Source organism: Rhea pennata, chromosome 6 (genome assembly GCF_028389875.1).
Source record: "Rhea pennata isolate bPtePen1 chromosome 6, bPtePen1.pri, whole genome shotgun sequence".
In the NCBI taxonomy this organism is placed as follows: Eukaryota; Metazoa; Chordata; class Aves; order Rheiformes; family Rheidae; genus Rhea; species Rhea pennata.
In genome coordinates this window covers 39398708-39413599 of record NC_084668.1, presented here as the reverse complement: position 1 = coordinate 39413599, position 14892 = coordinate 39398708, and the positions used below count along the sequence as shown (strand labels likewise).

The following is a 14892-nucleotide window of genomic DNA, read 5'->3' as shown; positions in this document are numbered from 1 at the left end:
CATATCCTGAGATCTCCATACAGACAAATTTCCTTGCTGGGTCTCAAAACTGTTAGCAGGTTGGGTTTCCATTCAAAAATCTCCTCCAAAGGAGCAAAAATCCATCTTTTTTTTTTTTTGGGGGGGGGGGGATTCTACAAAGATACTTTAAACATGGAAACACTAATCTCTAAATATACATAATTTTAACAGTACAAAACTCATACTGAGTACAAAGAATATGGGAAGACAGTCTCACAACTGCTTGCCATACTAAAATGATAAAAAAGTAGATATGAGAGAGAAAAAGAGGTTACTGTATGAACAATTAAATGATTTCATTTAAAGCAGATGATCTGCAGAAAAAAATATAGATAATTTTTCCAAGTCCTAATGCTAGCTTTTTGTGGTTCTGATTGTTTGCTTAAAGGTTCCAAAACACCCACCACTTGTTATCATTGAGCTTTTCATTCAGATGCATCAAATGGTTTCAAACAGACCAAACTTCTGTTACATGAAGTTAAATTCATATAAAAAAAAACTAACTTCAGAGTGGTCAGTGAAATCAAGAAAAATACAAATTTCAAAATACTATTTCGTTTCAAATGCATTTCTTCAATTACATCAGAAAATGGGTTTTCCAGGTAGACTTAAATCTAAATGTTATTGAGCCCTTATGTATAAGCATAGGGATAAAAAGCCAAGATGAAAGCACAGCTGGCTGTAGCATTACTTAAGAGGAGATCAAATTTAAAGTGATGCATTTTAACTTTTTAATTGTCTAAAGGCGCTGTCAATCCGAGGACAAAATTACTCTGAACTTCAGCAGACACAGAAGATCCCAAACTCGCCAGCTTCCTTTATTTAGCATTTTGTCTGCTATCAGCATAAGCACAAAAGGAAAAACAAGACTGATTTATATGTCATATTGGTTTACAGCATTTGATTTAAAAAAAAGGTAAGATAGAAGAAACCATTATCATTTTGCAAATGTACTTCACAAACTGGTCTTGGAAGTTTCTGATGTCAAAAAACCCAGCAAGGAGAAGATCCTTTTTGGTAACAGGGAAGTTTTACCATTTCAAGCTGCTGCTGATTCTTGGCAGCTCCAAAACTAAGGAGCTTATGCTGGACAATGACAGCTTTTGAGACAGAAGAACAATTTGGGGGAAAATTCAACTTACTGCATTCTCAAGGGGATGCCTAAAGATATCCTAATGCCCTTTCTATCTTTGTTTTTTTCACCTATGACAGCTATTTTCAGGCAGGCCACTTGCTGGCAACTTTCTCTTTCAGCAACTCACTTAATTTCAGGAGATATCAGTGATGCCCTCTCCAGAATCTGGCTCGTGTAGTCGCATGTTGTTAGGTGCTGCTGGCTCTAGTCCAGTTGCCCAAGGAAGGGTTTAAGAAGTTAAGACTGTTCTATATAATCCTAAAAGGTTTGCTATTGAAGGACTCAAAATACTGCATATAATTATGAAAGGATACAAAAACTCTTCAGGGAAATCTGAAGTCTACAAATGTTTCCAATTATCAATGGAATTTCTAATTAGAATTAGATTAGGCTCTCACTTGTAAAGACAAGAAAACAGTTCAAGTAATTCATGGAAAATGTTCATCCCAGAAGACTCATTAGAACAACCTCCAAAGACTGTGAGCAATTGGGAAGATGCCCTTTTTTTTAAGCTTAGTTTCCTAAGGAACTGAGGCTATGTAGGGCAAATAAAATCTTAGGGGGAAACTTAACAGACAGCTTCAGACTCCATAAAGCCATAAACACTACAAATCCATCTCCACAGAAATACTGAAGACAGACTCGCACATTTTCTTTACTACCAATGGAAGTCTTGAATTAAAAACACAAAAGGAATTTTTTTTTAAGAAAAAAGATTCAACCGTTGTCACAGCAGCTTGCAAGTAACATGAGGAAAAATCTGCCTTAGCATCCCTCTTCCCTGATAGCTCTCTGCCTCACATATCCCTTAATCGATTTCTGTGTGATTGATCTGAGGGTGCAGCTCGTGAAAACACACCATGAGCTGTGGTGAAATGAGGCTGGCAATACTGTCCTTGGTATCTACTAGAGGAGCTAAAGCAAGAAAGAGGCCAGGGTGGGGGGATGCAATAAATGAAACAAGGAGACTTTGCAAATCTCTGGAGAGATTCTCTCTTCTGATAGCTCACCTGCAGCTGATGAAAAGTGGGTCTCTCCTGGAAGATAACCTGTTTTTCAAGATCCCTTCTCAGCATAAGACATGAGAACGTCCCACTCATGGTTTGCCACCAAGCATCTTGGTGGCACAGGCGAGTGATCCAGTCTCGCTGCCAAAAGGACTTTTACCTAATGTGCTAGTATAATTATGAACAAAAACCAGAACAACATGATGGGGCTGGACTGAAAAAGCATTGCAACTGTAAGGCTAATATATTAAAGAATAAAGACAGCTGTAAGAATATCATGAATTGTCCAGAGTCATGTTTAACTGTGTTATATACATATTCAACCTCCCTCCCTAGTTTTCCCCTTGGCATTCCTACAAATGTATAACCCTCCTTAGCATAAAAACAGTATAATGTCTATTAACAAAATTGTAACAGTGTATAAAGCAATGTGAGAAAAGATGGAACTAGAAATACAGTCAGTGACAATCGACAGCGGAAATGCTACAGTGCTCATTAAAAACTCTGCTAAGACCTGAACCAGAACCAAACTCCCACACGCAAACCAGTGCAAAATAATTCACCATTACAGTATCAAAATAACAGCTACAAGCTGTGCTGTTGGTCTAGCTGTGGGAAAGGCAGGAAAACAATCAGAACTCCCTTCACTGACAGTACCAAAAGACAACTAGAAAAATTTGTAAAAAGGGAGGGTCTTGCAAAGGGGTCTTGTTCTTCATTATTTTTGAAAACCTGCCAGACAAGTGGGAAATAAAAGCAAAGCAGGCAGTGATCAGCATCACAGGCCTCTGGAGTGCACGTTGGAAGCAGCACGCTGATCCCTCTCCATCCAGGATCAGATGGACGCTTCCAGCCACGACCGCACTGAGTCTGATAACAGCCTCCTCCAAGAGCGACTGCCACTGCTCTGGCTGGGGAAGCAAAGGCCCCAGAAGCGTGCCATTAATGATCTTCTCTGGACGTGCTTGCTAGCTCTCTGGAGACAGCAGACAGGGACATGATGCTCCTGTTGTTCAGCAATTCCTGTATTCTATAATCAGAAACATATGACACGACTTTCCAAAGAAGATGTAGATAAAATCAGGAGTCATTTCAATTAAGCAGAAAAATCCTTACTTAAGATAGAACCTCGACAAAAGAAAACTTACTCCAGCCAGATTTCTTAGCTTTGGCATTGCAGAATTGTTTGTAGAAGTCACATGAAAGAAGACTTGTTCAGTTTTCACAACGGGGTGGTGGTGGAGGTAAAGTCTTGCAGAGAGCTATTTTACCCCTTAAGAATGACACAGCAGGAAACATTTCCATGCGCTGAATGCTGACGGGTGAGTTTCAATGGGAAGATGGAAAGTTTAAAAAGAAAAATAACGCAGGCCAATTCTGCTGCTCAGCTTCTTCTATAAAACTACTCAAAACTGACACATGGATGAACAAGTAAATGAGTGTTTGCTAATCTGCAGGATGACAAAAATCGCCTTAGCTTTTTAAACTACACCAGGTACAACAGGAGAATATAGTTAAAATGACACAGCCCTAGCATTCATGCTACAGTAGGGTGAGATTTGGAAGAAAGCAACGGAGTATTTTAGAACAACTTTTCCTATTTAAGCCATATGAACAGTGCAATGAATCTTCTTGTGTAGTGCATACGCAGTTTTAAGACATCTTAACAGGAAATATAAGGGCTAGGGTAGTTTTTAAGGAAACCAGCCAACCAAAAGTATTGATGTAACATCTCCAAACAGTCATGATCTGTATATATGTGGAAAGTATTTTCTAGATTTTAACTGACAAATAGCAGGTACAATATCCAAAGTGTCTCTGGCTAAGAAATACAGAAGGCTGAACTACTAAGCTGACCCGGTTTTGTATTATCAAGGCATATTACTGTTCTTTCAATATTTAGTCTTTCTGGCTACCACAAAGAAAAATCAATAGAACCAGTTGTTTTACACAACAAATTCTGCATTTTTAGCACATAATTTTTAAATACAAAGTCATCAAAATTTATGTATTTACTTCTGCTGTTTAGAAATCCATGAAATAGATCCTATTGCCTATCAACAGCTCTGGCTGCGTATCTAATTACTGACAGACAGACGTCTCTGGTAAATCAAAAGCAGTCCTGGCTAGTTAGCTAGTAAGCTGTTCTTCAGAATCAACAAGAAAACTCATACTACCAAATTTATGGGATTGTATCAGAAGCAATTCCAAGGTAAACAAAGGCAGAGGAAACAAAAGAGTGAATGGGAATGGCAGGTTTTCCTAAATGCTTTCTTAAATGCTGAAAGCCTCAGTCAACATGATGGCAGGAAGATGCAAGTTTAAAAAACTGGCTGAACACACAGGTGACAGCCAGGACAGATCCTTCTTCTAGCTAAAAGAGGCCCCCAAGGGTTGGAAGCTGAAGCTGCACTAATTCAGATCTCAAATAAGACACAACTTTTATAGCAACGTTAACTGAACAACTTGAGCTATTGAATTTTGGATTATTTTTAAACCTCAAAACAGGAGTGCTTTCCTGAAAGCCACAGCTACATGCTCACATATAAACCACAGTTCAAAGCATAAAAATTTTAAGTGGCTCCTCATGCAGAAAGATCATAGTTGTCCCTCACAGCCTAAGAGGCGATGCAAACATTCACTGCAGAACTGTTCTCCTAGCATCCTAGTAAGGATGTAATAGCTATGATGCAACCGTCAGCGTTTTGATATCTTAATCCAGCCAAACGAACTGTACAAACTTCAGTTTTGCAATTTTAGCAGCCAGAGGCAAGTTTCAGATTACCTGTTAACCTCCCTGGCAGCCACATTTTGCCTGGGACGTCAGCAAAGGATCTCCGGCTTTGCAACAGCATCACTGAAATCTCTCCCCACGAGAGCCACAAAAGCACCCTCGATGTACCTTTTCCTTGGCTGCCACAAGCCACGTACTCCCACGCTGTCAATGAGCAAAGGCTTTTTCTTAAACTATCCGTTATTCACAGACATTTGTACACAGAACTATTCCTATGCAGGTATACTTGCAGATCTACCTGTATATAGGTTGCAGGGAGGAGAATATGTGTGCGTGCATGTATATTATACATACACTATTTATACATTTGCATTCCACAGGTAAAAATATCCAAGGAGAAATTCATAAAAACTCCCATCTTAATGTGCACTACATCTCAATTATAATGTTCATTACAAGTATTTTCTTAAGAGGTAGGACAGGATCACAGCATATTCGCTTCCTAATAAAATGCTTATATACTATATACAACACCTGTACCCGAAAGAGACAAAAACTAACACAAACTACATTCATACCCTTTAAGGCTAATTGTAAAAGCAGCCATTCTTCTCCCTTGCACAATTTATTCTCCCTAGATCGCCACCATTATCTGCTTTCTTTTGATAATACTTACTGGGGGAAATTAGGTAGTTTTGCACTACCTGGTAAAAACTCAGCAACACATGACACTTTCAATGAAATACCACCAAACTCACTGAACACAGATAACTTCCAAAAAACAAAGTTAACAGGGTACAAAAACTTCAGAGATGCTCAGTCTGTTTAGAGTTTAATAAATTTTAGAATGTTAATTTCTGCATAGAGTATTTCTAACATAAGACAGAAAAAATATTCCTAATTTCCCTTTAAAACTTCTTTCCACACCTGTTGCTATACAAAAAAGCTTCCATGCTACAGTGTAGCAGCATGCATTTTGAATATTCACCTCTTTTTTTTTTTTTTTTTGAGGAGGATGTTTTTTTCAAAGCAGTTAACGTTCTTTTGTTAGGATTCCACAGATTTTGGAATGAAGCTGAGAGATGTAGGACAGTGATTTCTTAGTGTTTCATTCTTTAAGAAGATACTACTGTCAGCCTCTACATCCACATTCAACCTCAGCCAACAGGCACACTTCCAAATTTCGTTATTATTTAGGCCACTAGTGATTTCCATAGTCAGTTCTGTCTCATCCGTAATGCACACGGAACAAACAGGATCAATAAGCAATAGCGGAAAGAATGGAAAGCTTTCACTCCTGGATTTCAAGTGTGCCCAAATTTCTTCCTGCTTAATAAAAGCATGCACCACATAAGACTTGAAGAAAAAAATAGCATTCTGGAAGAGACAGAGAAGGACGAGATCTTTTTGCAGGCCTTTAAGGTAAAGGCTATTCCATGCAACCGCGCCAAAACAATCCCCTATCGTTTCCTTCATACAAGATACACAGCATTAAGAAAAAACTCAGAGAAGCAGCAAAAGACCAGTTGTTCTGTGAATACGGTAACATCATGATCAACAGTTCTAGTGTATGGCACATAACACTTGTGTTAGGTTTATCTTTCCGGATAAAACAATAATATATCAGCAACCAGTTATTTTTTTCAAATAACTGGTTGCTGATATACTAAGTCACTCTCCTGCCTAAAATAGCAGCTCAAATGCTCTAAAAGGATCGACTTAGAACCACAGAGCACAGTGTATGTATTTGTTCAGGAACAGGATGCTTTAAATAAACCACTAACTCACCTTGTCACGCAAATGATGCTCTGCAGCCTCAATATTCAAAGGATCATCAAAATTCAAAAGATCCTGGAAGAGAATCAGAGAAAATTATAGATTTTTTTTTCCCCCTACTGCTCACTTCATTACACAGAAAATCCAAAGCATTTATGAATAATACAAGGAAACAAAGCAAAGAAAACCAGCACGTGTAGCTCCATTTACTTACTACCTTCACAGATATATGCATTTACCTTTGGCAGGAATAAGGGTGGTAGTTGTAAACAGACTCATAAGTCAACTAAAGGACAAACTCATCTGCTGACATGCCCCATGCACAGCCCTGTGACACTCCTCTGTGGCAGTGGTGCATTTATATTTGAAAATTGAGATATTTTCAAATCAAATTTTGAGGGAACATTCAAATTTTCTGGAGGCAAAAATCCTGATTTTCTTTGATGCACACTGTTAAAAAAAAGTTCAGACCTACAAACTGCCTGGTGACAAGGGAAGAAGAATTTCCTTAATGTCACCTCCAGAGAGCAAATTCACTTATATCCTCTGTTGGGAAACTACATAATCTGGAACCTGACAGACAAGAAAGTTTTAGCAAAATGGGAAAAACAGGGCCTAGAGTGAAGGAAAGGGAGTGCAAAGAGCCCAAGTCATAAGCGCACGTTGAGGGCAGAGAGCAGAAATAGTCAAAATAACTCTGAGTTGCCAGTTCAACCTCAGTAAAGGTTAACTTTGGAAGAAAAAAAAAGGGGGGGGGTCTAGGGTTAGAAACAAATCCACCCCATCCTCACTCGCTTTGTTAAAGAATCCCTCAGGATGAATCTGCATGATCAGTATATAGACATTTCTCTCTGGAAAGAGTCTTGGCAGCTTTTCAAAGCCTCGGTACTTTGAGGCAGCTGGGTGCAGGGGGCACCCCAGAGACGAGCCAGGAAGCACAGCTCCTACAAGCCACAGCAAATCCCTGCGGTCTCCGATGCGTGACTGTCGCTCCTGGCGGCTGTTTTTGTCCAAGAGATTATTTTTTACGTGTGGTTTGCCACTGAAGGGACCTCTTTGTATCTCCAGTGGATCCCATTTGCTGACAGTTATTTAACATGCAGCAACAGACTTTGCTGTGAAGTGCAACTACTCTCTGTTGAAAAGGCAAATGCTCGCCAGTCCTCCTAAATCAATTTACTAAAGAAGTCGTCAAGACAAATCCAGCCTTTTGATGTCAGGAAAGCTGGGAGCTTGCAGCGGTCACTGGCTCAGTCTACACTCAAGATTTTAGAGCAGCCCCGGGAGTCTCGGTGCCAGCAGCCAGCAGGACAGCTGCTGCTCCGCTCCCATTTCTGCAGGAGCTGGTGGAAGCGGGCTGGGGCTAACGCTGGAGCCCCCAGTGCCACCTCCTCAGCCAAAATTATTCAAAGCCTCTCCCGTACACACTGCAGCAGCTTGGGTAGTTCCCACCGGAGTCAGTAACAGGTCAAACCCTGGCAACGAAGCTAGACAAGGCCTTCCCTTGCCTTCTCCTGAGCTTTCGCAGCAACAGCGCTGGAAGGGGGCCAAAATCCCGGACTCCCTAAAAAGAGGCAGCTTTTAGTAAAGACTTGGCCTCTCTCCGCTTCTAGGGCGAAAGCCACCGTTGCACGCAGCTTCCTGCCATCTCTCGTGTTTTTAAGCTGCTCCCGTAAGTAAATTTTTAGTTCCTGGAAATCAGCTGAAAGAAATTCATACGTGGGGAAGATCGAGGAGCTTATTATGAAAATATTCCATAATAGATGTGTAACCAAAAATAAAAACAGTCTATGAAAGGCATTACAGATCTTGTACAAGTCTTGCGGTTATTCAAACAAAACCACAAAGTGATTTGACCCAGGGACTCATGCGATACCCACAGAAGCCAAGGGAAGGAACGGCCTTAACTGCAGGAGGCAACAGGCTGGGTTCACATTAGGTGAGGCTGACACCAAACCAGGCAGGGAAAAGGAAAGTGGATATGCAAAAATATTCTCTTACTTACAGTAAATAAAGAGTTTAATCCCCAGACAACATCCTGCAAAGGAAAAGCACAATCAGCTAGGCATGCATTTCAGGGTCAACAACTTGACATCCCTTACATTTCTATTAAACCAAGAATTTACTGGAAAAATCAAGTCTAGTTTGAGGGTTATGCTTTACAAGGTCAGATTGAGATATTGAAAAAGCTTCCCATTTCGTAGATACCTGATATTTAGAAACCACCAAAACCCAAATTCTGAATATTCACATACAAGCTCAGATTCCTTGTGTGCACATAGGAACCATTGCTTCTCTGCTCAAGTAAAGGGCATTTAGTATTTGCTACCAATTTAAAACTGTGGCCCTTAGCTCTTAAAAATTTAAAACTGTGCCAGGGAAATATCTGAAACTTGTGTCAAACACCAGAGAAAACAGATCTAAGTGTAATCTGAATAGAGCAATACCATACATATAAGAGTGTATGTCTCAGATTATTTACTTGCCTTTAAGCTTTACATATTTGAACAGAGATGGCTTGCAATTCCTGCCAACAGAAAGCTTCAAGAGAAAATTTTCTCCAAGTATTCCCTTAACTGCTGTCATCAAATGCAACTTGTTTTGGGGTGGGCACCTCCAGAGGAGCTCCCCTAGCACTGACCTAAGAGTCCACATCCTGAGTTACAGGCTTCAGAGACTAAGAAAACACAAGGTCCAAATGTTAAAAGACACTTAAAAGGATCACCAACCACTACCTCCTAAGTGAGGTTTTTCTAACTAGAAGAAAGATCTTTTTTTCAGTAAAAAGTGCAGGCACCTCACATCAGAGGCAACTCTGCAAGATTACCATTGCACCACCACTGCCCTTACAACCTGCTAGCACTCGACTGCCTACCAATAAAAACCACTTTCTGGTTTCCAGTAGTGGAAGAGACACCATACATGACTTCTTTCACAGCTAAGATGTACCTTTCACAATAAAGCTTCAAAGTAGGAACTTCCTAACCATGGCAAAGAAAATAACGAAACTGAGTTTTCTCCTAACACTAGCTTCAGGAATCACTGCGCGTGGTAAAGACCGTAGCTCTTTCAGACGTGCTCCTGATCTTCAGGGGGAGCATAGAGACATAAATGGCAAAAAAAGAACATACAATACCTTAGAATTACAATTGTCTCTACATTTCAAAATTACAGTGCTGAGCAACCACCCCTTTTCCCAGATGACGCCGTTGGTAGTCCCTTTGTGTCGTTTTTGGGCCAGGACAGTTCTTGGGAAGAGTGAGAGAATGAACTATTTCCAGTAATGGATGAAAGTCATCACTTCACCCTTTTTCACTTCTCTGCTGTTCAGCTACAACTACTGTCACAGAAACCATGTGCAGCAGAGATCAGCAAAACACATTACTAAGAAAACGTACACTATGCAATCCCCAGGTTAAACTATCTGTACAGCGCTACAGAAAGTAAGTCCAGGTCATCGATGAAAAGAGGATTTCAGATGGTGACTTGTACAACAGGTGAGGCATTGCCTTCCTACAGCGCAGGAACGGGCGTGAAGTTGATGCTCCTGCATTCGGGTGTTAGGGGAACGGCTCACAGGGTTTGCCCAGCTTGGTGTTCCTACGTACGTGGCAGCACAATCTGCAGTAGACCTCCCCAGATGGCTGGAACCATCGCTATCTCCTAAACAATAACCATCAGCTGCTCCGACCTCTGAAGATCTGACCTCTGCCACCCTCTAGGATGCACCATCCTTCAGGGAGACGGAATGAACATCTTGGAGATAAGAACATCTTGGATCAGATTTTAACCTGCTAAGTGTTTCCCAGAGCCTTTGATAATGGGCCTTTACTAAAGCATGATAATTTGCTCTCTTCCACCTGAAGAAGCAGAATAAATTAACTTTTTGGATGGGGAATATGCTGCAGAACTACAGCCCAGAACATTAGAAAATCCTAAATAAGCTCAAGGAGCTCCCGCTAGTGAATCAAGGTCTGTCCGTTCCCGAAACCTGCCTGAATGCTAACACGGCACCCACGAGGCTGCAAACTGCTTACAACTTTACAAGGCAGCGTGGCTAAAAACAGACAAAAAGAGCAACTCAATTGCACTCTGAAATCCTAAACAGTTCACCCCACCCTGTGTTTCAATCGTCCTTTATGCTTAACAGTGCTAAAGCCTCACGTTTCCTTGAACCTCTGCAACAGGACACTTGCAGGCTGTGTCTCCAAACAATGCAAATTCTGCTCCAACACAAGCAATTGGAGCATCTCAAAACAAATCAAATCATTTTTCCACATCATTCCACCAAAATTTGCACTTATTCAACCATGGTTTTAAGACTTTGGGACCCATGGCTCACGATATAGTTCAAGCTGGCTTTGTACAGTGCTCCACCTAACAAAAAAAAAATAAGGTTGTAGATTTTCAGAGCACTTATTTTTTCATAGGCATTCTGGAGATCAAAAAGTACTGGAGGATTATTAGTATTATACAAATAATCTGTGCGTGAAATTCTTAGTATCATTTCTGATCTGCTTCCACCTATTCAGGTTTTATGACTTGCTGGATTCATTTTCTGCTCTTGCATGGTTCCGTAAAAAACAATGCTAAATTAATACTCCAGGACAACATTTTTTGTAATGAGCTTGAGGATAGCCTGGATTTAAGTTTGGGAGATTGAGAAAAGGAGGTGGGATGGAACAGATGAGCCACGGCAAATCAAGCACTTCAAAATATTTGAAGATCATCAGGCTGCTGTACTGAAAAAAACAATCATTTTGTATCACTGACTTCAACAGAGCTGCATGCTGCATGCAGATAAGCACTTGTCTCAACGCTTAATGTCTTCCTGCCTAACTAAAAGGATTTGCAAGCCAAAGAACAGTTACTGTTAGATTTTAGTTAAACACCGAATTTCAGTTTTCTCTTAATGCAATAAAGCATTACCCTTGGTTATGCCTACTAAAATCCCGGCTTAAATACTTTAAAGCAGACAAGTTAACCTTACAAATGAGAGTTTTTAAAGATTATCTTCAAACACTGGAGCAGGGCAGACGTTGCCTTAAAACACATAAATCCACCGCTTTACTTGGTTCCGCTCCCGGTAAGAAAGGCAGGCAGCACAGCCAGCTCAGGACGGACCCCGTGGAAAAGGCGGCAGAATTGCCCAAATCACTTCAACCAGGTCCTGATCCAGCGGTGCCCAGGTGGGCTTCTCCCCGTCCCCAGGTATCACACGCCGGCTAAAGAGCAGAAGTCCCCATGTGCTGTGGCACCTGATTAAACCCACAGAGTTTAAGCGAAACGGGGTATAAAGAAGGAAACCTGCTCCGTTACACAGCACTGAAGCCGTTTTGAGCTCAAGCATGGTGAAGTCAACACAAGCAAGACAGAAGATCAACAAACTGTTACAAATAAACCTTTGTAATCACCCATTTTTATTCTTGGGTGGTTTTCTATTGAACTGGAGTGAAAAGTTACATTAAACCCTTGCCCACAGATTTATTTAGGGCATGCCAAAGGAGGAAAAAAAAAAAAAAAAAAGAAATCTGCCACTGCAGCAATGTTTCAAGTTCAAGAGTAGTGAAACAAAACACCAAACAGCCTTTGAAAAAGCCTCTCCTGAGGCTGGAGGCTCTCAAAGCATCGCATTTGCAGGAGGTCCTAATTCAGGCACCGAAGCCTCTGCAAGTGGCAGTTTTCTCACAACCGCTTTGCAACAGCGATGCCACTGAAACCACGTCACTGACGAGCATTTAGCTATACTTTTGGGTGTCTGAGAATATAACTGCTCAGCATTTCTTCTGATGAGAGAATAAACAGGCAGACTGTAAATTAAGATTTTCCTCTTACAGTCAAAGCGTATTTAATACATAAATTAAAGGGGGAGGAAAGCCAGACAAAAACAGCTAATGAGCTTCCAATCAAACAAATTTCTTTGGAGATTTGAGGGGCATTTCTGATTTAACAGAGTAACTAAATTAAAGCCCGCTGCTAAAGCACATTAAAAACGCAAACAATTTAACCTGTTCAGGTCAATGAAAGGAGAAGCAGTCATCTATACAAACAGATGTCTCGGGCAACTTTTGGAAAAACTGAAGTAGCAATCGCAACACAAATGCCCTGCTTTGCACAGCCCCATTTGGAAAAGGATTTAAACAGCACCTGAAAACTCAGCAAGTGGGATCACTGCACAGCAAGGTGTCTCCTGAGGACAGCTCTCTCCTACCTACCTACGGGTCAGCCTGACACAGTTTTCCAGTCCCATCCACCTTCTTCTGTCTTCTCTTACTAAGAGGCATAGCTTCTTTCTCTATTCATCATGGCTTAAAAAAAAAAATGAAGTGTTCTTCATCCCACCCAGACCCAAAAGCTCCAGCTTGCCCTGTCAGACCTTCTTCTGCTTCCTCAACGTGCCTCTGCAAACATCTCCATTCCTCTCCCCTCATCAATTTGGTTGTTTGCAACCACTACTATAAAAAAACAAACTAGAGATAACCAGCATTAAAAAAAAAAAGTCAGAGTGAAAGAACAAAGAAATACCTTTATCTTGTAGGTATCTTGCTAACCAATCTTCTCCAAATAAAGTGCTCTTTGTTAACAGATGTTTCCTCTCCTTGCCCTACTCCTCTCAGATGATGCGTGTAACACTGCTAAAGTATCTTGCCAAAATCCTATGGCAGGTAAAACACCATTGCACCTGGAATAAGGTGATGCAGGGAACGTCGCCCTCAAACAAGCAGGATGGCCATCTTAATGCTCACGTGCCTGGACTCCTCGAGCTCCTGCTTCCCGCTCAAATATAAGGACAGTGACTTAGAGGATTCGGGGTAATGGAAAAGGCATGAACCGGTCCAGTTACCAAAACACACACATACACAAAAAAAACGAAGCCTGAAAACAATTCATTCTGTGCTCAGATATACTGGGAGGAAGAAAATACAAACAATTCTGGTCTGTTCCTCTCCCAAGCTAAGCCAGTCATGAAGCGCCAAGAACGCAGGAGCGCCCATCTAAAAATCTTTCTTTTGCTACAGACTCCTTGACATTTGCCCCCAGGTTACTTCAGAGCAAGCAGATAATCTCATGCAAACCGTTCCCAGGAGAATTCTGCAATAGCTTCATTAACGAGCTACACCACAAAGATTATGAACACTAAAGCAAGCCCTCCAGAGACTAGTCAACTGAAGAGATTAAAGTCAACACAAATTGGATATTGAGGACTCAAAATTGGGAAAACAGGAATGGTTAATCAGACTTCCTGATATACTGCACTGCCCTACCGAATCATTCTTTAAAAAGGTGCTAGCAGTAACAGTTATTGTATTAAAACCAAAGATTTAGCTTTGCCAGAAGCCACTACAAAGAGAAAATTTTGCAAATCTTCTAGGAAGAAGAGGTTATTACAGGACAGTGATTTGTATAAGTATTTTCACTGGTCTTGGCATGAACAGAATAGAAAAAAAATCAATCCTTACAAAACTGATAAAGCAGATTTATAAAATCAAAATACAACAAAAGGTACTCCTGCAGAAAAACTTTCTAAAGCTTATTATAACACCATTAGATCTGCATAGAAGACCATTTTCAGTTTCTTATAACTTCCCTTTACTAAATACCAGGTCTGAAGGTTTTTGTCTGCTGCTTGTTAATTTTTTTGAGATGCAGAAGAAAGCAGTAGAAGCAGTTACAATGGATGTTTTAAGCACTTTTGAGAGCAAGGATATTGGGGAAAAAAAAGAAAAAGTTTTGCACTGTACTTTTTTTTTTAAGCTGACCTCCTTTGCAGGCTTTAGAGAAGGAGATTTGAACCATTAAGAAGCAGAGTCACTGTGGTAAAACTGTGCCTTTTGTAGTAGCCACAAATACCCATCTGAACTGCAATCATGAAGGACATTCAGAAAAAGCTTGGACTGTAACAACCAAAATTCCTTTGCAGTTTGGTTTTCGCTGCACATGCACAGACCTTCCACAGCCCCCATTAGTCACGCAGCTGCCTGCAGGGCCATGGCAATGGTCCAGCCCTGCACAGCAGGGCAAAAGCAAGTTTCCTCCTGCAAACTGCTCTGCTTCAGGTATTGGGACAGTCAGCAGGAGCGTGTTGTCCTTCCGAGCAGCAGCGCAATCTAGAAGCAAAAGTCCCATCTGACCCTGCTTTCCATACATCGGCTCAGTTCACGCAGCTGTTCTGGTGCACGTGCAATAAACTTACGGTTAAAATCAGACCAGAATTTCCC

The 14892-nt window shown here is 40.9% G+C and overlaps 1 protein-coding gene across 2 annotated transcripts in view; it reads right to left on the bottom strand.

Moving 5' to 3' along the window:
• Positions 1-14892, bottom strand: part of UBE2F (ubiquitin conjugating enzyme E2 F (putative)) — an 80339-nt gene that overhangs the window by 19482 nt on the left and 45965 nt on the right. The window contains exons 8-9 of one of the 2 annotated variants that reach the window (XM_062578368.1): positions 8679-8711; positions 6686-6748 (exon numbers count right to left, since the gene is read on the bottom strand). In XM_062578368.1, the coding sequence (XP_062434352.1) occupies positions 6686-6748; positions 8679-8711 (96 nt within the window). The remainder of the gene's footprint in view (positions 1-6685; positions 6749-8678; positions 8712-14892) is intronic. The other variant, XM_062578369.1, reaches the window with a different exon arrangement.